We start from the raw sequence: 22,805 nt of genomic DNA, 5'->3' as shown, positions 1-22,805 counted from the left end.
GCTTCTCCCTCTGCCTGTGTCTCTGCCTCTCCCTCTGGGTCTCATGAATAAATGAATACAATCTTAAAAAAAAAAAATAAAAATAAACTATAAACTGAACAGAACTTCAAAACTACATTTATAAAAAGCATGCTAACAGCAAAAGACTAACATAGACGAAAACTTACAGGCAGGCACATTTTGGAAGTCCTGCTTTTTTACCCCAGGCTTTCCAGCCTCCACCCTTAGCCTGTTGGCAAATTCCGTGTTTGTGTGCGTAGGCTTCGTTTAAATATTTCGTCTGCAGCCCCACGCTTCCACGTGACAGCTGGCACTCCGTGGACGAAACACCCTTCCCCTAAGAAGTGCAATTCCTAAAAACGGTCCTTCTTCGTTGCTACAGGTACCCCCGCTAACCTTCCACCCGCGCCTCGCACCTATGCGCGCAGTTCTCCAAACCAGAGCTACGCCCCGGCGGCCCTGCAAGACACGAGGCTCGGGGGCGCGGTCGCTGGCGGAAGAGCGCCCGGAGCCACGGCGCGGGCCGAGACCCCGCGTGCGCGCCAAGCGCTGCAGCCCAAGGCCCCCGCTCGGGAAGTCCCCGGCGCGGCGGCCCCAGCACAGCCGCGGGCTCCGAGGCCCCCCCCCCCCCCCCCCCGCGGCCCGGGAGCTGGGCGGACGCCGCGGCCGGCCTCGACGGGGCGCGGAGCCCGGCGCGCCGCCTGCAGGACCCCCAGCTTACCCGGCTCGCCGCCGCCTCCCTGCGCTCCGCGCCGCGCTCGGGGCCGAGCGGACAGCCGGGGCGAGCAAAGGCGCGGCACAGCGGCGGCAGAAGCGCCCTCCTCGAGGCCCGGAAGCCCACCATGCCCAGCGTCCCCCGGCTGCCGCGACGCACGGCAGAGCCGCGCCGGCGCGAGGGGCTGCCTTACGGCACGGTCGCAAAGCCAGCGGGAGCGAGCGGCGCGGCCGACCGTGCGCTTTCCCCGCGGCTCCGCGGCCAGCTCCGGGCTGCCGTGCCGGGCGGTGGTGGCGGCGCGCGCCGCAGGACGTTTTCCCAGGGCGGGGGCTGTTCGGCCCGGGGCGGGGCCGCGGGGCGGGCGACGGCGACCGCGGCGGAGTCCTGCGCGTCGGCGGCGGGGCGCGCGATGGCGCGGGCGGCACAGGTGAGCGCAGCTAGGCGGCTGGCGGGCCGCGGGCCTCCCCGTGCGCGCCCCCCGCCCCCCGCCCCCCGCGCCCGCGCCCGCTCCCGCCGGGCCTGGGCCTCGGCCTCCGCGCCGCTCCCCGCCCGCGTCCGACGCGGCCCGGCTCCCCGGGGGGCTCGGAGGCCCTGCGAGCGCGGCCGCCCCCTCCCGCGCGGGCCATTGTGAGGTCAGGGCCGGCGGGCGCGTCGGGGGCCCGGGCGACACGCCCGGAGCGGCGGCTGCGGCCAGTAGCTGCCGCGCCACCGCCGGCCCCCTCACCGGCCGCCCGGGCACACCCAGCCGGCAGGGGTGAGAGGGATGCAGCTGGGGCCCCGCTCCGGTGCCGCACCCCGTAAAGGGCTGACCTGCCACCTCGCCAGCTCCCCGCGGGCAGCCAGGACCAGACCAGCGTAGACCTCCTCTGGGTAAAGTGCTGGCAGGGGAGGGCGAGGGGGGGAGGCCGGGGCCCCGCCGGCCGCCCGCCCTCCCTCCCCCGAGAGCGGGCCGACGGGCCTAGGGAGGCACCAGCCCTCCGGAGGCCAAGCTGGTGCCTTTAACACGGTGCCGGTCACCTTCCCTTCCTGGGGGATCTTCGCCTCCGCGCGGAGGGTCTTCGACGTCCTCGGAGGGGCGGGGGAAACAGGGTGGCCGGGGAGGAGCCCCGAGCGGCGGGGAGGAAGTAGAAGCGGGGCCTGGGGGTCGCTGGGATCCGCTGCTGTTTGTTTCACTTAGACTTCCGGGTTTTGTTCTGTTTTTTCTATTTTTTTTTTTTTTTTAAGATTTTATTCATCTATTCATGAGAGATACAGAGAGAGGGAGGGAGAAGCAGGCTCCACGCAGGGAGCCCGATGCGGGACTGGACCCCGGGTCTCCAGGGTCACGCCCTGGGCCGAGGCAGATGCTAAACTGCTGAGCCCCCGGGTGCCCTCCAGTTTGTTTTGAAAGCAGGCATAGCTCTCGGGCCAGGTGGGTGCTGGGATGGCACTGTTAGCGTTTGAAGGTCAAAAGAGCAACTGTTGCACGTTCCACAGGGGTGCCCTGCTGTTGCCAACAACCAGGGTCCAGCGTTAATACCTGAGATCCTTGTGCTGTTTCCACCCCAGTAGTTGACCTCGTGCCACACGTGTAGAGACCCAGGCGAAGAAGTTGGGAAATCAGGCCCAGGGCTCCAGCTCGTTCTGCACTGCAGTAACCCCTGTCCATTCCTTTTTTTTTTTTAATTTCTATTTATTTATGATAGTCCCACAGAGAGAGAGAGAGAGAGAGGCAGAGACACAGGCAGAGGGAGAAGCAGGCTCCATTCACCGGGAGCCCGACGTGGGATTTGATCCCGGGTCTCCAGGATCGCGCCCTGGGCCAAAGGCAGGCGCCAAACCGCTGCGCCACCCAGGGATCCCACCCCTGTCCATTCCTAATCACAGGGGTGTGTAGGTGATCTTCAAGAAAGTGGATTACTCTTTCCATACTTGAGTATGACTGCTGTTTAGATCACACTAAGGATGGGCCTTAGTGTGATCTAAACTCAAATGCATCTTTTTTTAAAATTTATTTTATTTAATATTTATTTATTCGTGAGAGACACAGAGAGAGAGGGGGGCAGAGACACAGGCAGAGGGAGAAGCAGGCTCCATTCAGGAAGCCCAATGTGGGACTCAATCCCAGGACTCGAGGATCACACCCCGGGCTGTAGGCAGCACTAAACTGCTGCACCTTTGGGGCTGCCCGTTTTTGTTTTGTTTTAAGATTTTATTTATTCACAAGAGACACCAGAGAGAGGCAGAGACACAGGCAGAGGGAGAAGCAGGCTCCATGGAGGGAGCCCAATGTGGGACTCGATCCCAGGACCCTGGGATCACCCCCTGAGCTGAAGGCGGTGCTAAACCACTCAGTCACCCGGGCGTCCCTCAAATACCTCTTCTTAAAATGAGAATTTCGGAATGAATCAATATTTGCTTACCTGTCTGTAGAGTCTTTGTGTAATTTGGCATTCTTGTCATTTTTTAGTGCTTGTAAAACGGAACACAACAAAAGTATGGATATGGGCAACCAACATCCTTCTATTAGTAGGCTTCAGGAAATCCAAAAGGAAGTAAAAAGTATAGAACAGCAAGTAATTGGCTTCAGTGGTCTGTCAGATGACAAGAATTACAAGAAACTGGAGAGGATTCTAACAAAACAACTCTTTGAAATAGACTCTGTGGATACTGAAGGAAAAGGAGATATTCAGCAAGCGAGGAAGAGGGCAGCCCAGGAGACGGAGCGTCTTCTCAAAGAGCTGGAGCAGAATGCAAACCACCCACACCGGATCGAAATACAGAACATCTTTAAAGAAGCCCAGGCCCTGGTGAAAGAGAAGATTGTGCCGTTTTATAGTGGGGGCAACTGTGTAACTGACGAATTTGAAGAAGGCATCCAGGATATCATTCTGAGGCTGACACATGTCAAAACCGGGGGGAAGATTTCTCTGCGGAAAGCACGGTACCACACCTTAACCAAAATCTGTGCGGTGCAGGAGATCATCGAAGACTGTGTGAAAAAGCAGCCTTCTCTGCCACTTTCCGAGGACGCGCACCCTTCAGTGGCCAAGATCAACTCGGTGATGTGTGAGGTGAACAAGGCCAGAGGCACTCTGATCGCACTTCTGATGGGGGTGAACAATAATGAGACTTGCAGGCACTTATCTTGTGTGCTGTCGGGGCTGATTGCAGATCTGGATGCTCTAGACGTGTGCGGGCGAACGGAAATCAGAAATTATCGGCGCGAGGTAGTGGAAGATATCAACCAATTACTGAAATATTTGGATTTGGAAGAGGAAGCAGATACTACACATGCATTTGACCTGGGACAGAATCATTCCATTTTAAAAATAGAAAAGGTCCTCAAGAGAATGAGAGAAATAAAAAATGAACTTCTGCAAGCACAAAATCCTGCTGAATTGTACCTGAGCTCCAAAACAGAATTGCAGGGTTTGATTGGACAGTTGGATGAGGTCAGTCTTGAGAAGAACCCTTGCATCCGGGAAGCTCGGAGAAGAGCGGTGATTGAGGTACAAACCCTTATAACTTACATTGACTTGAAGGAGGCCCTGGAGAAGAGGAAGTCGTTTGCTAGTGAGGAGCACCCGTCACATAAAGCAGTCTGGAACATCCTTGGAAACTTGTCCGAGATCCAGGGGGAAGTTCTTTCATTTGATGGGAACCGAACTGATAAGAACTACATCCGGCTGGAAGAGCTGCTCACCAAGCAGCTGCTGGCCCTGGATGCCGTGGACCCGCAAGGGGAAGAGAAGTGCAAGGCTGCCAGGAAACAGGCAGTGAAGCTCGCCCAGAACATCCTCAGCTATCTCGACTTGAAATCCGACGAATGGGAGTACTAAATAGTACCGATCTCACGGTTGATATTTCTTGTTTTGCACTTTATATATACTTCTATGTATTTATAGAGAGCTTTCAGTTCATTGAGCCTAAATGTGATTTATACATGCAGATTTCAATCTCCGTTTTTATGATTTAAGCAAATTATATACAGTATCTCTGCTGCTTTTGATGTTGCAAAACAAATGTCATTACAGCACGTTAACTTTTCCATTTGGATCATTATCTGTATGTTGTGGTGTGGTTTTTTGGTCCTTTTTTTTTTTTTTTTCCAATCAGAAAGTGGAACGGGCATCTTTTGTCATTTTTAAATGGGTTGTGCCAGCATTGAAATGTGGATCTTTCAGGATCTAGACACACACACAACCTGACAGAGCACTAGAACAATTATGAGAAGAGGGGAAATTTTGGTTAGGTAGAAGTAAGGTCCAAACACAAAAGCAATACAATGATATGATTTATTATGCTAAATAAAGCAGAAGGGTTTTTGTTTGTTTGTTTTTTTCTTCATTTTTAAGGCCCGATTGGTCCAACCCAAGTTAATCGGGTGGGGGTTTTTTTGTTTTCGGATTTTCTGTTTTTTCATAAAGATTTTTTGTTTGGAAAATGGTGTCTGTATTTTCCCCCTACACTCTGCATTTAGAGGGGAAAATCTTATTTTCATGTGCAACGTAAGAAAATTATGAAAATTAATAGCAAAAAAACCTTTGAGACTGCATTGAAGAAAGATGAAAACACCAGCTAATTACCTTCCAAGTTTTTGTTTGTAAACTCAGTTTACAATTTTCTGTAGTCATCAGTAAGGATGGGAACATTTTAGTGAAGTTAGGAGACCTTTTAAGAAAAAAAAGAAAAAAAAAAAGAAGAAAAAAGAAACAGCCATACCTCTGGCAAGATAAAACTGGAGATTAGTTACCGCTATCAGGTTGTCCTGAGCGAATGCGTCTGAATGTAGGAGGCAACAGGCTGCCTCTCTTGTTCAAGGGTCTTTTAAACACAGCAAGTGCTGTTTGGTAGTGGCCAAGAGCAGAAACCGCCAGTAGCTCTGCGGGACCAGAGCGTCGTGGCTTACCCGGGGAGGTCGGCTGCTCCTAGCATCTGAAAACCTCGCACTCTGGGACTGAGCTCACTTCATTGGCACTCGGATGTTTCTCTAGCACCTGAAAGAGTCAGGAAGGTCTGTCCCTGCAGGAAGTGTTTTTTCACTTGCTAAAGGGTACATCTATTTCTGTAAATGCTTTCTGAGGGTCCAAGTTTTATGGCTGCCAGTTTATGGGAACAGAATTTCCCAAAGTTCCAAAGTGCCTTGATAACACATTGGTCCCAGTATGATAACGAACAGATGACACTTTCTGTTGTCACCTTTCACAAAATAATCCTATTAGAGTATGTCTTTCGGACTCCGCAGCAGTCTGTAATTTCCTTTCAAAGATCGTGATTTGGTAACTGTAGGCAGCTAGAAATAGCCCCATGTACCAGAGAGATGATAAAAGCGTGGCTCTAAAGAGATTTTCACTTTGTCTCAGCTTTGCCCAATAATTAAAAGCCCTTGATGTGTCTTTCCTACTAGCAATGTTCTAGTACGATTCAGTGGGTAGTGAAGTCCAAGGGCATTTGTGTCTCTGGGCCTCGACCCTTTCCCATGTGCACATCCAGCCCTTGGCAACTGGAGATTCTTAGTGCAGGTCACTGGCAGCTCATTTTGGGCTAAGTATCCTCATCTTTGGGTGCTCTTAAAATCCTGGAGTTTCTATATTCAAGTGCTGCCTCAGTTTACCCCACTGGGAAGGCAAGGCTTTCCTCCCAAGCTCGTCAGGCATGTCCTGCCCCAGGCTCTACTTCATTTTCAATGTCAGATTTAAAAGTTAAATGTCAGCATTTCCTTTAAAAGTATCCATTGTTTTTCCAAAAGGGACCTTCCCATATGGTTCATTTTCAAACAAGGCGTTCTGCAATCCTAGAGAAGGCTCGTGCAGCTGAGCTCGGCCCGGAGCCTGGCCCGTGAGCGGAGGGAGCTCACAAGCCATCGCAGACTTCTCCTGTGGGTTATTTTGGTCATGGAGATGATCAGATCATCCTCGAGTGATCTGAGGCATGACGTTTCCTGTCCAACCTGTTGTAGTTCCTTGCACCGGGTGACTCTCCCATAAGGAACCCTAGTGACACCGGGTTTAGCTTTTCTCGTCCCTCGTTGGGAGCTGTGTTAATAGGGGCTGCCTGCCGCTTGTAACTAAGTTGAGCTCATGACATTGTATTGTATTTTTATGATCTTACGTAAAGAGAACCTGTAATGGAAATAAAACCTACCCCCAAAAAAATGTCTGGCCTTGGGTCTGCATTAAACGGTGTAATCCATGTTCATGCAAAAACTGGCTGGGAATGTTTGCTTTCTTTACCTCACATGCAGACAGCTTTGCTTTCAGGTCAGTCTTTACCCAAATTAGACTAAAGTCCATCGCCCTATAGAGAAGCAGTTATGAAAATAAATGTAATGAATAAGTCTACTAAGTACAGTGGAATGCTTTATTTTGCTACGATGCCTTGGTGTAGTGTATCTGATACAGGTCAGCACTGCGAGACGCTTAACCAGTGTTTCTCATTTGTTTTTGCCAATTTTTATCTGTTTTTTGAGGGTCAAAGCTTATCTTGTACATATAGGTTGTTTTTAAGCAAAGCTTTTCAGCTTTTAACGCGTCTAGTATTTTTCTAAGAGTAACTAGAGAAGTGTTTGCCATTGATTTTGATGTACAATACAGATGTGTTACTCCAGCGTGTTGGCTCCTGTCCCCCCTCCATTCATTGTATGACTATTGTAATTGTATGTCTGAAGTAATTCAGTATTTTGAGATATTAGTATACCCTTAATTATTAATGCAATAAAAATCTCTTAGCTTATCTTTGCGGTGAGAAAGGATGTGAGTCTGAGGTGTGAGTTCTGTTCTGATTCACCTTCATTTACTGTCCGACCCGGGTAAGGAATAATGTCTTGGCAAAGTGGGCCAGGCTTGGGGAAGGCGGGCTCCCCAGGTCCAGTTGGTGGCAGTGGGGGAAGGAGGTGGCAGCCCTGAGCACAGACCAGGGTCCTGTGGCAGGTGAAGGGATCACTGTTCCATGTGAGCAACACCTGAAGTGTGGGCAGCAGGGAACAGCCCAGGGGAGGCCTGGCCTCTCGCTGCGCCCATGCAGCCGGGCGCACAGGGGTTGACCTCACTGTAGAGAAGCAGGGAAAGTGGCAAGAACTGCCCCCCGCCCCCCCCACCACCAAGGCTTCACTTAAGATTGCCATTGACACTTGCCTTCTCATTAGCAGAGAGTTGGTATTTCTGACCCGTTAGTCCTTGGGGGCCCCCTGAGCCCCCCGCCGCCTCCCTGTTCCGCCCCCACTCACCTGGGGCAGTTTCCTGCCTGTTGCACGCCTGTTACATGAAAGCAGCACCTTGCTTGCGCTGCTTCTAGCCTTGTTTGAGCACGTTTCTGCCGTCTTGTCTCTTCTTGCGGAGGTCTTAGTGGTGATCACCCGGAGGCGGGGGCGGCCCGCTCAGCCCCGCAGACGTGTCCTAGGCCCCGCAGTGAAAGGAAACTGTACAGGTTAAAAAAAAAAAAAAAAAAAAACTTTGGGGGAAATTTTGAATAAAGCCTGTGCCACACACACAGATGCTCCATATACCACATTAGGCGTTGATTCCCTGTGGACACAGGAACCGGTGTTGGGAAGCTCCTGCCGCGTCCTTAACCCATCACAGCGCGTCGCAGCCTGCTCATGGTGGTAAGGGACCTGCTGCGTCGGGCCCCTGCGATCTGGCTCTGGGCGTCAGGAGCAGGGCAGGTGTCGGCCACGCACCGGAGGGCCGGGGAGGCTGAGGGAGGGGGCTCGGGGCCCTGAAGGCCCAGGACGGAGGAACCCCAGGGTGGGCTGGCACGAGGCCCTGGTGTGCACAGGCGCCAGCGGTAGCGCCGAGGCCCAGATGAGGTGCCCTGATGCAAGTCTGAGGTCGCCCAGGCGGTCAGGATGTGTCTGATGGTGGCTTCTGTGGCTTCTGTGATTTATTTAGTGAGTTTAAAGATTGATTTGAGCGAGTGTGCACATGTGCCAGCGGGCAGAGGGGCGGAGGGAGGACCTTTCAAGCTGACTCCCCGCTGAGCTCGCTCAAGACCCCAGCTGAGGGGCGCCTGGGGGCTCAGCTGGTGAAGCATCTGCCTTTGGCTCAGGTCGTGATCCTGGGGCGCTGGGATGGAGCCCCGCATCGGGCTCCCCGCTCAGGAGAGAGCCTGCGTCTCCCGCTCCGTCTCCTGTTTGTGCTTGCGTGCGCTGCCTCGAATAAATCAAATTTTAAAAAAGACCTGAGCTGAGACCCAAGAGTCGGACGCTCAGCCAGATGGTGAGCCACCCAGGCGCCGTCACTCCTGCTCTGATGTCAAGGCCTCATTTTCCTGACATCATCCACTGAACCTGGGCGCCAGGCCCTGTGTGAAGCGCTTCACACGCACACGTCATTCTCTGAAGCGCTCCAAGGCAGGTTTTAGTATTCCGTGTCCTGGATGATCCGGACCCTTGGGTGATCTCTTGCCCAAGGAACCGCCCTGGTCTCAGGGCCGGTAGGAAAGGCAGACACTGTGGGCAACAGCGCCCACTCAGCTCCCACCCCCACTTTACCTGGCGAGCAGGTCCTCCCTGCAGGGCCCCAGGGCGCAGGGTGTGCGCAGCAGGGAGCTCTCGCTGGGCCACCCTGGGGAGCAGTTGGGAGCTCAGGCTACTGCCCAGCTTTAGTTTCTCCCCACGACGGGGGTCCTTGGCACCAAAGGTTGGGGACTCCTCTAGCTAATGCACGCCATACTCCAAACATCAATAAACCTTGCATCCTTTTTTAAGATTTTATTTTGTTTTTGAAAGGTTTTATTTATTTATTTATTCATGAGAGACACAGAGAGAGAGAGAGAGGCAGAGACACAGGCAGAGGGAGAAGCAGGCTCCATGCTGGGAGCCTGATGTGGGACTCAATTCCAGGACCCCAGGATCACGCCCTGGGCCAAAGGCAGGTGCTAAACTGCTGAGCCACCCGGGCTGCCCAAGATTTATTTTTAAGTAATCTCTGCCCCCAACATGGGGCTCAAACTATAACCCCAAGATCAAGAGTGGTGTTGCACCGACTGAGCCCGCCAGGCTCCCCTTGACCCTGCATCCCCTTTAGTGGGAAGACTTCATAAGAAATACTGTCTTTTTTTTTTTTTTTTTTTTTTAAGAAATATTGTCTTAAACCAGCATCTTATTCTGTCCTCAAGTCTCTAAATTGTGAATTATAGGGGCACCCAGGTGGCTCAGCGGTTTAGGCCGCCTTCGGCTCAGGGCATGATCCTGGGATCCTGGGATCGAGTCCCACGTCGGGCTCCCTGCATGGAGCCTGCTTCTTCCTCTCCTGTGTCTCTGCTTCTCTGTCTTTCTGTGTCTCATGAATAGATAAAATCTTTAAAAATATATATGTATATATTTCTTTTCGGATCCATAGACCTTCCTGAGCTGCCAGGAGGCTGTGGCTTCCAGTAAGAGGAGCGCTACCTGCCTCACACTGCCTCCACGTCTTGTCTGCACTCTGCGGTCACAGCACAGGCAGGCCCATTTCATTTCTACAATAATCCTTTTTTTTAAAGACTTTATTTATTCATGAGAGACACAGAGAGAGGCAGGCTCCATGCAGGAAGCCCAATGTTGGACTTGATCCCGGGACCCCAGGATCACGCCCTGAGCTGAAGGCAGACGCTCAACCGCTGAGCCACCCAGGCGTCCCTACAATAATCCTTTAAACCCGAGCCATTTCAGAGCACCCGGGTGGTGTAGTTGGTTAAGCATCTGACTTTTTTTTTTTTTTTTTTTTTTTTAAGATTTTATTTATTCATGAGAGAGACAGAGAGGCAGAGGGAGAAGCAGGCTCCATGCAGGGAGCCCGATGCGGGACTCGACCCTGCAAGCTCGGGATCACACCCTGAGCCAAAGGCAAGGGCTAAACCGCTGCACCACCCAGGGATCCCCCAAGCATCTGACTCTTGATTTTGGCTCAGTTTATATCTCAGGGTCGTGGGATTGAGCCCTACATTGGGCTCCACATTCAGCAGGGAGTCCTCTGGGGTTCTCTCCCTCCCCCCTGGACACACTCTGTGTCAAATAAAATCTTTAAACTCTTGAGCCACTTCCCTGTCACCGGTTTCCCAAGTGAACCTGGCCAGCCCTCATGCTGATGTGAGTGTCCCTGTCCCGGTCCTCCAGGGGCCCGGGATGCAGAGCAGGATGATCCTGTCACCTTCCTACCTGGACAGACAGTGGGCATGGCCTCTGCACGTGTCCTTCCTCCCGCAGCTTCCTGGCCTCAGCTCACTCACTCTGCACCAGGCCACCCCACACTGCCTTCCACACTCGCCATGTCCTTTCGATGAACTCTTCTCGAGAAGTAGTGTCCTCAGCTCCTGGTGCGTAATACATATCCAAGAACCTGCTGAATAAATGAGTGGGAAGTCTCAGATTTCGGATAGCTTCCTGAGGTGTTCAAATCAGCTGCCTCGGGGACTCTGGCCCCTGACCCTGCTCAGTCTGTAGGGCATGCAATTCTTGTTGAGTCATGAGTTGAAAGCCCATGTCAGGCATGGGGCCTACTTTAAATTTAAAAAGAAATAAGATTTTGGAAAGATAAAATCTTTTTTAAGATTTTATTTATTCATGAGAGACAGAGAAAGACAGAGAGAGGCAGAGACACAGGCAGAGGGAGAAGCAGGCTCCATGCAGGGAGCCCGATGCGGACACCGCTGAGCCACCCAGGGATCCCAGATAAAATCTTAAATAAAAATCAGCTGCTTTTTTGCTTGTCAGTATTCAGAGGACTTTGGTTTAGGGCACCTGCTCTGGAGTCTTGGTGTCACTGTCAGGAGCTCCCCGTTTGGCGCAGCCCACTCCTCCCCTCGGGCAGGAGCAGGAGCAGGAGCAGGAGCAGGAACAGCCCAGACCAAGGCCCAGGCTGCTGGGGTGCCGCCCCCGCCCCGGCCAACTGCCCCCGGCTGAGCGTGTACCCCGCTGAGGAGCCGAAGGGACGCCGGCAGCCCTGACACGGCCGAGCCCCGGGTCCCCACTGTGGCTCCTCGGTGCTGTCGTCTTCCTGGCCAGGTCCCGGGCTGCACAGCGAGGTGCCCACGGCCCAGCGTGCCAGGCAGAGGCACGAACTGCTCCACAGCTCAGGGCGGGTGGAAACGGGTGTGGAGGGTCCTGCCAGGAGCCCTGAGGTCGGGGTGCAGGCCCCCCTTCTCCCTCTCCACCCAGGGTGGCTCTGCTTCCCTGGGGAGGGCGGAGATGAGGACCCTCCGGGCCCGGGCCTGGTCACCGGCACACCTGCCCCGCCGGGGCCCCGCAGGAAGGCTGGGCGCTGCTTCGCGGACGCGGGCGGCGGCACCCACGCGGGGCGGGCGGGCGCGGGAAGGCACAGCTGCGGGCCGAGGAGCGGGCCCAGCCCGCGGGCTCAGGGGAGGGCCACAGCCCCGTGGCGCAGCATCGGTCCCCAGGTCCCCACCCAGCCCCTGAGCTCCTGACACCGGGGTCGTCCTGGCCGTGTCCTCGGGACCTAGAGCAGCCCTGGCTCGGCCAGTAGGCGCTTGCTGGGGGAGCGGACAGACAGAAGAACGGGTAACCTCCTGGGGCAGGGAGGCCCGTGGGCGCCTGTCCTGCAGGGCCTGAGGGTCGGCCGCGCACCCCAGGAGCAGCCCACGTCCGGGAGGAGGCGGCCAAGGATCACGGCGCACCCAGCTCAGGGGCAGGGTGCCGTGCACCCTGGTGGGTGAGGCCCCGGGGTGGGGAGGCCTCCCAGGTGAGGGAGCAGCGGGCCTGGAGGCCCAGAGCCTGGGCCCGGGCAGCCCTGCGGGCCTGGCGCAGCCTCGCAGGGAGCAGGGACGGAGCCAGGGCGCAGCAGCCGGATGGCAGGACCCCCGAGAGCGGGGCAGGGTCCACGTGGTTTGTTCCGAGCTCACCCTGGTGGCAGACCTGGGTGCTGAACTGGGAGCAATGGGACCCGGGCAGGGGGCTCGGGGGACGCTGGGGTACGAGAGGCAAGCAGAGTGAGGGACTGAGGGATGTGGCCTGCTGGCAGGAGGGACTAGGCATAAGCAGGGCAAGCGACAGAGCTCCCGGGCTCCAGCTCACAAACCAAAGGAGCCGGTTAGTAAAGGTGCAGGGGGCAGCCCGGGTGGCTCAGCAGCTTAGCGCCACCTTCGCCCAGGGCCTGATCCTGGAGACCCGAGTCCCACGTCGGGCTCCCTACACGGGGCCTGCTTCTCCCTCGCCTGTGTCTCCGCCTCTCTCTGTGTGTCTCTCATGAACAAATACATAAAATCTTCTAAATAAATAAAAAAATAAAAATAAAGGTACAAAATTCAGCAGGCACAGAGGCCAGCTCGTGCCTGGGCAGCGGGCTGCTCCCCCGGGTCCCGTGTGGGCACCCTCTGCTGGCCTGTCACGCTTCCCTCCCCGGAGGCCGCCTTAGGCAGGGCCAGTGCACCGCCTGCGGCCCTCAGCTCCGGGGCCACACACCTTACTTTCCCTGCGACACCCAGCTTCCGTCACCTGCTCTCGCCCCTTGCCCAGCCACCGAAAGGAAAGGAAGGTGTCCTGGGACCACCAGGGCTATTGGGGCGGCAGAGAGCAGGGGCCATACAAGGATCTGGGGGACAGTGAACAGGCCAACCAAAGGCCCTGAGGAGCAGCAGGTGGGGGTCAGGTGAGAGTCTGCAGGTGGGACCCCGGGCACCTGGCTGGCTGTGCGGGGAGCCGTGGCACCTTGGGTGGCAGGATTGCATCCTAGATCAGAGGGTCCCCGAGAACAGAGAGCCAGGTATGATACAGCCCTACAGGCGGCCCCCTTCACCCTAGGCCCAAGACGCAGCAGCTCGGCCGAGCCTGGCCAGACTCCTGCCCTGGGTGTCTGTCCAGATGCTAGGGCTGTGCGCCCCAGGGAACCCCTCCCGGTGAGATTTCTAGAGGAGGAGAAGGACCCCCCTGCCCCCCCGCCCCCCCTCGCCGCGTCCTCACCGCCTGGCCTGCGCTGCCCCTTGACCTTGGAGGCCTCCCCGCCGTCGGGCGCTGTGGTTGCGGTGGCGGCCACCAGGCGGCGCCCGCGGCCCGGCCTCCGAGACCAGGAGGCGAGCAGCAGGCGGAGCAGCTGCGGGGTCAGGCCCCGCCCAGCGCACCTGCCCTCGCGCTCGTGCACAGGTGGCCGCGGGGCCGTCGGCCTGGCTCCCGCCCCAGCTGGCTGCCCGTGGGGCCTCCGCGCCCCGCCACCACGGAGAGTCAGGGCCGGGCGCTGTGGATCTCGAAGCCTCTGCCCGGCCCTCGGGGTTGGGGTGGGGGGACCGCCCGGGCCCAGGTGGCCCCACACCGCCAGGGTGGACCCCCACCGCCTGCAGGCAGGGGAGCCCCGGCTGCGAGTCCAGGGCTCCGCGCAGGCCGGTGCCCCCTCCCGGGTAACCCCCGCCTGGGTGCTGGCCCCTTGGGGCTCGGGTGGCTCTGGCCTTGGACAGGCCCCCCTGCAGCTGGCAGGTCTCCACCTCCTCCTCCGACCGCCGGGGGTCCAGGCCGGAGGGTGGAGGGAGAAAGCGGAGGAAAGCTGCAGAGGGAAGGAGCTCACCTGGTGTGCCCGCGGGGTCTGGACAGGTGGGGTCACGGAAGGCCGGGGAGGGAGGGGAAGGCTGGTCCAGCCATCCCAGGCTGCCAGGGTCCCCACACTGCACCCTGGGGTCAGCAGCAGGCAGGCTGGCCCCGGTGATGCTGTACCAGGCAAAGGTCACCTGTCACCAAGCAAGGCAGGCCTCTGGAGGCTGGCTTCAAGCTGCCCACAGCAGCCAGCGGGGGTGGGGGGGACGGGGGGACGGCAGCAGTCCCAGCCCCCTCACCTGCTTACCTGGGCCCTGGCGGTGACCAGGGTACAGCTTGGGGTTGGGGGACCTTGACTCCTGGCCTCCAGCCTGGCCTCTCCATGGCAGTGGGCTCAGCCCACGGGAAGCCTCCTTGCCACAGCTCAGCCCGGGAGCAAGGCAGGCCCTCTTCCCGCCTCCTCCCCTGACAACCCCTGATGACCCCGACTCCGGCCTTGCCCGTGCCCCGGCTCCAGCCCATCCACTGCCCTCCATGCAGCCCCCTCTGCCCTGCCAAGGCCCTGCCCGGGAAGCTCCCTGGGGCCTCTCAGCGCCCCCCCCCGCGCCCCGCCCTGGAGCGCACCTGCCACGGCCTTATGCCCCTCACGCAAGTGGGGTGCTGCTTGGCCCTCGGCTCGGGGCCTGACGGTGAAGGGGCCGCCCCGCCAGGAGCTCAGGCCGGGCGCCCGGGCTGCTCAGCCGAAGTGGAGAAGCGTCTGCCTGGGGCTCAGGTCAGGACCCCAGGGCTGGGATGGAGCCATGGTCAAGCTCCCCTCTCAGTGGGGCGCCTGGCCCTCTCCCTCCACCCCTCCCCCTGCTTGTGGCTGCTCGCTCTCTGTCTCTTTTTTTTTTTTTTTTTCGCTCTCTGTCTCTAATAAAATCTTTAAAAAAATTAAAAGGGCTCAGGTAGGGCCTTTCCCAGGGGCCTTGAGATTCAAACAGACAATAGCACTTCCCCCCAAGGACACAAGTGCTCCTGGAGGTCACAGCCATTGCAGCAGGTGTGGGGGGGCCTGCCACTTTGTGAGGGGGCTGTCCTGTTTTCATGCCCCTCCTGCTCCTCAGGAGCCAGCATGTGGATGAACTCAGGTGGGCTTGGGGATCCCTGGCCAGCCCTGTGTTGTCAGATGGAGAGACTGAGGCAGGGGACCAAGGGGCACAGCTGTGACCCTCAAAATGGGGGCCTGGGTGTCCTCCAGCAAGGGGCCCCAGCCCTCCCACCTGGCCCCTTCCTGCCGAGGTCCAGGGAGCCTGGCTCCCTGCCCTGATGGCCAGACTCCACCCTTTGACATCAGCTGACAACGGGAGTCAGGCTGGGCGGCCCCGGGCCCCAGGCCTCTCTGTGCGCCCCTGGCCTCGGAGACAGCCCAGCCCGAGACAGCAACCAGGGTGGCCACCCCTCAGGGTCCCTGGCCCACTGTTGCCCACGAGGAGGCCTGGTGGCCGCAGCCATGGTGTGGAAGGAGCCCAGCAGGTCCCAAAGCCTCCCAGAGGCGGACCTCACCTGAACTCAGGGCCACTCGTGTCCTCCCTTTAGATCAGTGTCCCCCAAGGTCTAGGCCAGCAGAGCCCCCTCCTCTCCATGCCACCATCAGCAAGCAGATGAGGGGAGGCGGGCCCCTGCCCCACGGCTGAAGCCCAGCTCTGGGCTTCCTGGCCCCGAGGAGCCCAGGCGGTCTCGCCGCTGCAGCTCTGCACTGACATCTTGCCTCCCACTTCTCCTGGGGGTGAACACAAAGCTCTTGGGGACTCCAACGCAGCGGTGCCACCCAGCGCCTCATGTGGCTGTGCATGTGTGTGCGCGTGCCCGCGTGTGCTGTGTGTGTGTGTGTGTGTGTGTGTGTGACAAAGTGGGACACAGGCATTCTTCCACGGCCCCCCAGCAGACGGTGGGCGGGCAAGGGACCTGGGGGCAGGGGGTGGGACACTGGGGGCAGCCCTGCCTGGGGACGCCTGGCGGTGTCCTGGGATTGGCCCAGGAGGAGGCCCGTGCCACAGGCAGCGCCATGGCAACGGCGCACAAAGCGGTGGCCTACTTACACCCGCCCCCACCCCCCACGGGCTGGCTCCCGGCTCCAGGAGGGGGTGCAGGGCTCTCGGCCTCCTGGGGCCGCGTGCCCTGGCCTTGGGGGGCTCGGCGCCCTAGTCGCCTCGGCCTCCTCCTGGCCTGCCGCCCAAGCAGGGTGCGGGCCCAGCCCGTGGGCATTCAGTTTCCTGTTCCATAAAGGGGAGGGGGCGGCCATGCCCAGCACCGGGGAGCACTCATGGGGAAGCTCCCTCCGTCTCTGGGGGGGCTGTGGCCTCAGGGGTTGCTAAAGACCTCGGAGCCCCGGCGCCCTGCAACTCAGGGCTCTCTGTGCTGCCAAGCTCTCTGTAGGCCAACCTAAGGCCTCAGGCCAAGGCCCTCCCATGTGGGAGGGGGCAACCAGCAGCACTGAGGGCAGGGCCCTGAGCTGCTCATAGGTCCCCTCATGGGACAGGACCCCAGGAGGGCCGGTGGCCTTCACTCTCGCAGACAGCTTCTCAGCCTCTGTCATCGGCATAGCCGGGACACCAGGGCCAGACTCCACTCAGGGCAGGCGGGACAGGTGGGGGGTGGGGAGGGGCGACACACATCATTCTTTGAAGGAGCCCCCCTGGGCTTGACCTGAAGCCCTGCTGACGCCACCAGCCTGTGCCTGCCTCCTGGACTCAACCTGACCCCCGAGGGCAGCTCCAGGCCCACCACCTCCACCCGCAGGGCGCCTGCCTGGCCTGGAGCTACGGCGACGGGGACAAGTGTTTCCAATGCCGGGGAGGCTGAGCAAGTTGCCAGAGGAGACCCGGTGCATCCATGCGGCAGTGTGACCTGTGCTGGCTGAGTCCTGTGACGTCCACGTGGCTCTGCTGCCATTGGCCACCCTGGACCCCCGGGCCCTGGCAGGCCTCACACAGAGTCATCTCTGGGGCAGGGGCAGTGTCCCGAGCAGGGAGGGCTAAGGCCCAATAAGGCTTCGAGGGCACTTTGTGGAGCATCGGGGCCCTGGGGACAGGAAGCCCTGGGCCTCACGGGGTGGATGTCACAAGACACCACTCAGCTAAAACCAAATGTTTTCCTAACCTCACCTGCTGGCCAGGCCGAGGGGCCGCCATGTGACCTCAGGCCTGGGCTCCTGCAGACCCCGGGGCACACACAGACAGGCAGCTCCGCAGCCCCAGCCCTGGGACCCGTGTGTCCCAACTGCCCCTGGGACCAGGGTCCCTGGGGGGCAGACACGGGCACACGCCCTAGGTGTTCCCAGCCGGCGGGGGCCACCACGGGAAGACTGAATGAAGGAGGCTGGGGGGAGGGCGGCACCGGGGTGCGGTGGGGGTGGGGGCCGTGTGCCCGCCCGGCGCCAGCTGCAGCTGCCCTCCCCTCCTCCACCTCAGGCTCCCTAATTTATGCCAAGAGGGGGGCCGCCACTCACTCGTTCCCGCCTGGCAGCGGCTTTGTCCCCAGGCGGGTTCCCAACGGCCGTCTTTGGGAAGAAAGGGCCCTTCTCTGGCCGGCAGTGAGGTCACCAGGAGGGGCCGGACGCGCACAAAGGCCGTGGCCCCCCCACCGGGCCCGCGGGCAGCTGTCTCTTTGTCCCCAGCTCTCAGCCTAAAAGAGACCCCAAGGGGGCCCCAGCTCAGCCTAGGCCGGGCCTGGCCTTCCTCCTAGGAAAGCCGGCGGAGTGGGGGAGGGGAAGGGAGTCGCCCCCCTACTCCCCCGCTGGGCTCCCGATGAGTGACAGCACCACTTGAGGCGCAGACCCCACCCCGAGTGCCATGGGGGGGAGGGGGTCTGTGTCTAGGAGTCCCCCGGACAGGCAAGCAGGCTGCAGGGCGGGGGCTGCAGGAAGGCGAGGGAGCTGGGGACCCCTGGGCGGCTCAGCGGTCTAGCGCTGGCCTTTGGGCCCAGGGCATGATCCTGGGGTTCCGGATCGAGTCCCACGTCGGGCTCCCTGCATGGAGCCTGCGTCTCCCTCTGCCTGTGTCTCTGCCTGTCTCTCTCTGTGTCTCTCATGAATAAATAAAATCTTAAAAAAAAAAAAAGGGAAGGCGAGGGCGCCTGAGGTGTTAGGAGGCAACCCCCTCCGGCACCCCCAGAGAGGGGCAGGCAGCTAGGCCCCCCACCCAGCTGGGGGGGGCGGCCGGGGGCTTAGTCACGGGGGCAGGGGGAGGCTCGTGCCAATGCTCCTTGCACTCCCTGCAACCCCGCCCCTGAACCCAGCTTCTCCCAGATCGCGTGACACCTGGCTTGTGTGTGTGTGTGTATTTGCTGTGTGTGTGTGCACGCACCTCCCCTCCCCCCCCTCCCCCCGCGTGGGGTGAGAGGGGCTGGCGCCTCAGCCGGTCTCTCCGGGCTGAGAGGACATGGGGGAGCCCTGGAGGCGGGGCCCCAGGGGCAGGAGGCGCGGCTGGGGGAGTCGTGTGGGCAAAGCCTGGTGGCCCGACCTAGGAGTTCAGGAAGGGCTGCGGGAGCGGACACGTGGACTCCCTGCCTGGCCTGCTGAGCTCTCCCCCACCCCCACCCCGCCAGCTGGTGGCACTTGGGCCCAGAGCTCCTTAGCAGTCTCTGGGCGGACGGAGGAAGTGGAGCCTGAAGGGAGCAAAACAAAAGCCGGCGGCTGTCCCACTGTCCCAGACAAACCGCGGCCGGGCTGCGGGGACAGCCGCTGGGGCCGGGCCTGCCAGACGTGGCTGCAAGCAGGCGGGCCCCTGGCCAGACTCCAGTGGGGGCGCCAGGCCCAAGGGCTGGGGTCCCACCGAAAGCTCGGAGATCTGCCCAGGACCCCCCAAACCCCTGCATCTGGACTGCGGGGTCCCGCCGGAGGCGCGAGCAGAGGGGCGGGGCGGGCCGGGGGCAGGCAGGGAGGGCTGGGCCCCGGGCGAGCGTGGGGCGCGGGGAGGAGGTTGCACTTCACCCCGAGGGCCAGGCAGCCGGGGCGGGGCGCGGCCGGTCCCTGCCCCCCTGGGAAAGCTCTCCTGCCCGTCGCCTAGCGCCCGGAATGTCCATTGTGCCTGCAGCCTAGCAACACGCCCGCTCCGCCGCCCAGCCCGCCGCATTCCTGGGCGCCGGCTCCCGAGGCCCCAGGCCCCGTGGGTCTCCCGAGGCCACGTGGGTCCCCGCTCGCCCCTGGGCCCCGGGTCCGGGTCCGGGGCTGCGGCCGCTGCTCCCACCACGTGCCGCCTACCTGCTCCGCCGCCGCCGCTCAAACCACAGAAAGTCCATGGTCACACCTCGTTGGCCGCTTGGGTCCCACTTAGGTCCCCTTTCTCGCAAATGTGAGGACGACAGCCGATGTGGGGGGGATGAACACGGGGAAGAGGCGCGGGTCGCACGGGACTCCTGGATCAGGATGTCACACGGTGCCGTGCAGCGCCGGCCAATGACACTGCAATAAGAGGGATTTCCGAGACGTTTTCTGGGGGACAAGATGGGCCCTTTGGAGGCAGTGGGGCAAGGGCAGGGGCGCAGGGCTGAGGGGAGGGTCTAGGAGGAGAAGGGGGGGTCAGCTGGAGCTGGAGAGGCCAGGAGAGAGGCTGCCCCCAAGCACCCGGGGAGCACTGGGACGGAGCCTCCTCTGGGGCCGAGCTGAGGGGCCCTGCTGCCCCAGCTCCCTGCCCTCCCCACCTCCATGCTGGGGCCACTCTGCGGGCCGTCCTCCACCCCAGCAAACCCACGTCGGGGTCCCGGCCCCTGGGACCTTGAGGAGCAGAGACTGGATGCCTCCCAGTTGCCCTGCCACAGCCTGCCTGCTGCTCTGCCACCCACCCCACAGCAGAGACCTGCTGGCCGCCCCCCCACCCCCACCCCTTCCCAACGCCCAAAACCCAGGCCCTGACTTAAGAGGAGCCTGTTGGCCCAGGGAGGGGAGGCCCAGAGAAGAGCCGGGCAGGGGCTTCTGACCCTCCTGCTGCCTGGAGAGGCTAGAGCAAATAAAAGGTTGAACCGGCCTGGAGCATTTTTCCTTAAAAAAAAAAAAAATGTACTATGGAAAATGTCAGGGAAATGCAAAAGCCGGGGAAATGCACAGCCTCCAGGTCCAAGGAGTGCCCGGGCTGCATCCCTCCCTCCCGCCTCCTCTCCCCTCACCCTCACCGCAGTCCCGCGAGGCCGGTTCCCATTTCACAGTGTCATCAACTCGCCTAAAAACGTTGTCATTCCTTAAACCCACGAAATATCCAGTCAAGGCCTCCCATTTCCCGAATGTCTCATTTTGCAAAATGAACTCTTTGGTTTGTTCAAGTCGGGACTTGAAGGGGTCTGTGTGCAGCTCACGCTCGGGAGCCAGCGGGGAGCCTCCGGAGACGCTAATCTCCAGAGTAGGATTTGGGGACTCGACACAAACATTCCAGCCAGGCCAACGTGAAATTAAGCTCTAATTGACAACAGCATGGCTCTGGAGAGTGAGGTAGATGGTGCTGGAAGCCTCCATGGAGTTGGCAGAGCTCAAGATGTGCTTGGTTTACTTGTTTTAAGAAATAAAAGAAGGAAGGACAGTTTGAGGGACACCAGGTCCTCCAATGTGCATTTCCAGGAGCCCCCCCTCCTCCCCGGGGGTGCTGATGTGGTTGGTCCAGGGGTCACGATGAGATGGTTCCTGGACACACCTGTGGCCAAAAGTTAGGCTTGGTTCTGCCGCGGGGAACACGCGACCCGGCTCATGGGTCTGGCCAGCAGAGAGGGCCGAAGCCTGGCCCTGGAAGGTCCTTCTGCCTCCCAGGGACGACACATCGGACGTCACTCCAGAGACAGGAAGTCAGGAAGGGCTGCTGACCCCCGGGTCGTGTCAGAGTGAAGGCCACTCAAGCATTTCTTATTCCCCCAAAATGCCTGTTCGAGCTCGGACATTCCTGTCCACATCCTGTCCCAGGACACAGTGATTTCTGTCTCTCGTTCGGGCGCCCGGACCTCGGGTCCCTGCTCGGCTGCGGGGACAGGCTGGGAGGGACCCAAGGGCCGAGAGGCCAAGGGTCTTCCTGGGCCAGGTGCTGGGGGGCTGGCGCACAAGGAGGCCTTATGGGGGAGTGTGGGGAGGGCTGAGTAGGGCCGGATTCGGGGCAAAAGGGCCGCTATGCCACGTTGGGCTCCAGGAGCAGGACACCGGGGCCTGAGGGTTTGGAGACACAGGAGCCCCTAGAATCCCGCCACCCCCCCCCCCACCCCGCCTTTATCCAGCACAGAAGGGAGGAGGGCCGTGCACAGGGTCAGAGGGGGGCCAAGCTGGGCCAGAGAGCAGAGAGCAGGCTGGGGGCAGAGCTCCCGCATCCCTGGGAGCCGGAGGCCTGGGGCAGGTGCTGGGGAGAGGGGGGGTAGTGCTGGGGGGAGCGGCAGGTGGGCAGGGGGCTGCACAAGAGGGGGTGGTGCAGGGCCCACCCAGGAACACTCTCCTCCCCACCCGGCCCCTCGGCTTCTTCTACAAATGGGCCCGCACCCAGCCTGTCCCCCTTTGAAGGGACAGATGTCAGGGAGAAAGCTGATTACCACTGTCAAAGGCTGGAGGCTGTGACCGGAGTGCGGTGAGCATGACCCAATTCGGAGCTATTCTCAGCGCGGTGGGAGCCGAGTTATTCCCTCCCGCCAACGCTGCTGCTCGAGGCTGCCTGACTTTGAAATGCCCTCCTCCCGGGGAGCCCCGGTCCCACGCCCTGCTCCCCAGGCTGGCCGCACCCAGACCGCAGGGTCCCCTCCCCTCCCCGACGGGAGGACAGGCCGCGTGACCCGAGGCTCCGACGTGCCCGCCTGACCGCCGGCCCCTCCTGCGCCTGAGCCAGAGGCCACGACAGAGCGGCCGGGCGCGGGGCGCAGAGCAGCGGGGCGGCGGCGAGGTCACGGCGGGGAGGTCGGGCGGGGAGGTCACGGCGGCTCAGCCCCGCGGGCCAACAGGCCTCGCTGAGGTCGGAGAGCGGCCAAGCCACAGATCTGAGAGCGAAGTGGGAGCCGCTACCCACCAGCCCCCGGCGCCCCGGGATGGGGCAGGTGCCTGTCTGCAGCTCAGGGTGCCAGCTAACTCACACACCCACCTCCCAAGCGGGAGGTCCACGAAGTCCCGCGGCCCAGGCCAGCCTGAGGTTCTCGCTGTTCTGTTTTATTACACAATTAACTATAAGCACAGTGAGCGGATGAGCTGGATTTTCAATGTCAAATCTTCTCTCCTGTTATCCCCATAAACTAGTCAAGCACCCTGGGCGCAGAAACCTATTCGAAGGCCTCAAACTGCAACGACATTCTCAGATGAACCCAGGGGCGGCCCCAAAAGTCTGGCCTTGGAATCTGAAAGAGACACTGAGGGCTTCCTGGAGGCGGTGTCAGCAGTAGCTCCCATTGGTGATAACAATCACAGAGAAGGTCTAGGGCCTGGCTGGGTCAGTGGGAATGGAGTGACTCTTGATCTCTGGGTCATGAGTTCGAGCCCCATGATCAGTATAGAAATTATTTAAAAATAATAAATTTTACCTTAAAAAAATATCAGAGGGCACCTGGGTGGCTCAGCGGTTGAGCATCTGCCTTCAGCCCAGGGCGTGATCCTGGGGTCCGGGGATCGAGTCCCACATCGGGCTCCCTGCATGGAGCGTGCTTCTCCCTTTGCCTCTGTCTCTC

General features: G+C 59.9%; 2 protein-coding genes and 1 long non-coding RNA gene across 6 annotated transcripts in view; 1 reads left to right on the top strand and 2 right to left on the bottom strand.

Moving 5' to 3' along the window:
- COA8 (cytochrome c oxidase assembly factor 8) overlaps positions 1-888 on the bottom strand; it is a 32,411-nt gene extending 31,523 nt beyond the window's left edge. Inside the window, exon 1 of one of the 2 annotated variants that reach the window (XM_038545834.1) lies at positions 722-888. In XM_038545834.1, the coding sequence (XP_038401762.1) occupies positions 722-844 (123 nt within the window). In that variant the 5' untranslated portion in view covers positions 845-888. Of the gene's footprint in view, positions 1-167; positions 327-721 lie in introns of those variants that run through there. The other variant, XM_038545835.1, reaches the window with a different exon arrangement.
- A 198-nt stretch (positions 889-1,086) lies between these two features.
- On the top strand, positions 1,087-7,448 carry BAG5 (BAG cochaperone 5). 2 transcript variants are annotated; one of them, XM_038545833.1, is made up of 2 exons: positions 1,087-1,142; positions 3,165-7,448. In XM_038545833.1, exon 2 carries the CDS (start codon positions 3,193-3,195, stop codon positions 4,534-4,536), a length of 1,344 nt encoding a protein of 447 aa, XP_038401761.1. In that variant the 5' UTR covers positions 1,087-1,142; positions 3,165-3,192; the 3' UTR covers positions 4,537-7,448. The 2 variants fall into 2 exon arrangements, with proteins under 2 accessions (XP_038401761.1, XP_038401760.1); XM_038545832.1 differs by lacking the exon at positions 1,087-1,142 and adding an exon at positions 1,425-1,585.
- On the bottom strand, positions 4,768-22,718 carry LOC111097174. Of its 2 annotated transcripts, none has more exons than XR_005363815.1 (4): positions 22,662-22,718; positions 19,396-19,596; positions 10,836-11,019; positions 4,768-8,114 (listed from the first exon to the last, which is right to left on the bottom strand). It is a non-coding gene; the product is annotated as an uncharacterized LOC111097174 (long non-coding RNA). The 2 variants fall into 2 exon arrangements; XR_005363816.1 differs by lacking the exon at positions 22,662-22,718 and adding an exon at positions 21,690-21,828.
- Between the last annotated feature and the right edge of the window lie 87 nt (positions 22,719-22,805).

The sequence above is a fragment of the Canis lupus genome, chromosome 8 (assembly GCF_011100685.1).
Source record: "Canis lupus familiaris isolate Mischka breed German Shepherd chromosome 8, alternate assembly UU_Cfam_GSD_1.0, whole genome shotgun sequence".
Taxonomy (NCBI): Eukaryota; Metazoa; Chordata; class Mammalia; order Carnivora; family Canidae; genus Canis; species Canis lupus.
The sequence above is the reverse complement of the archived record's forward strand: the minus strand, read 5'-3'. Positions and strand labels throughout refer to the sequence as shown.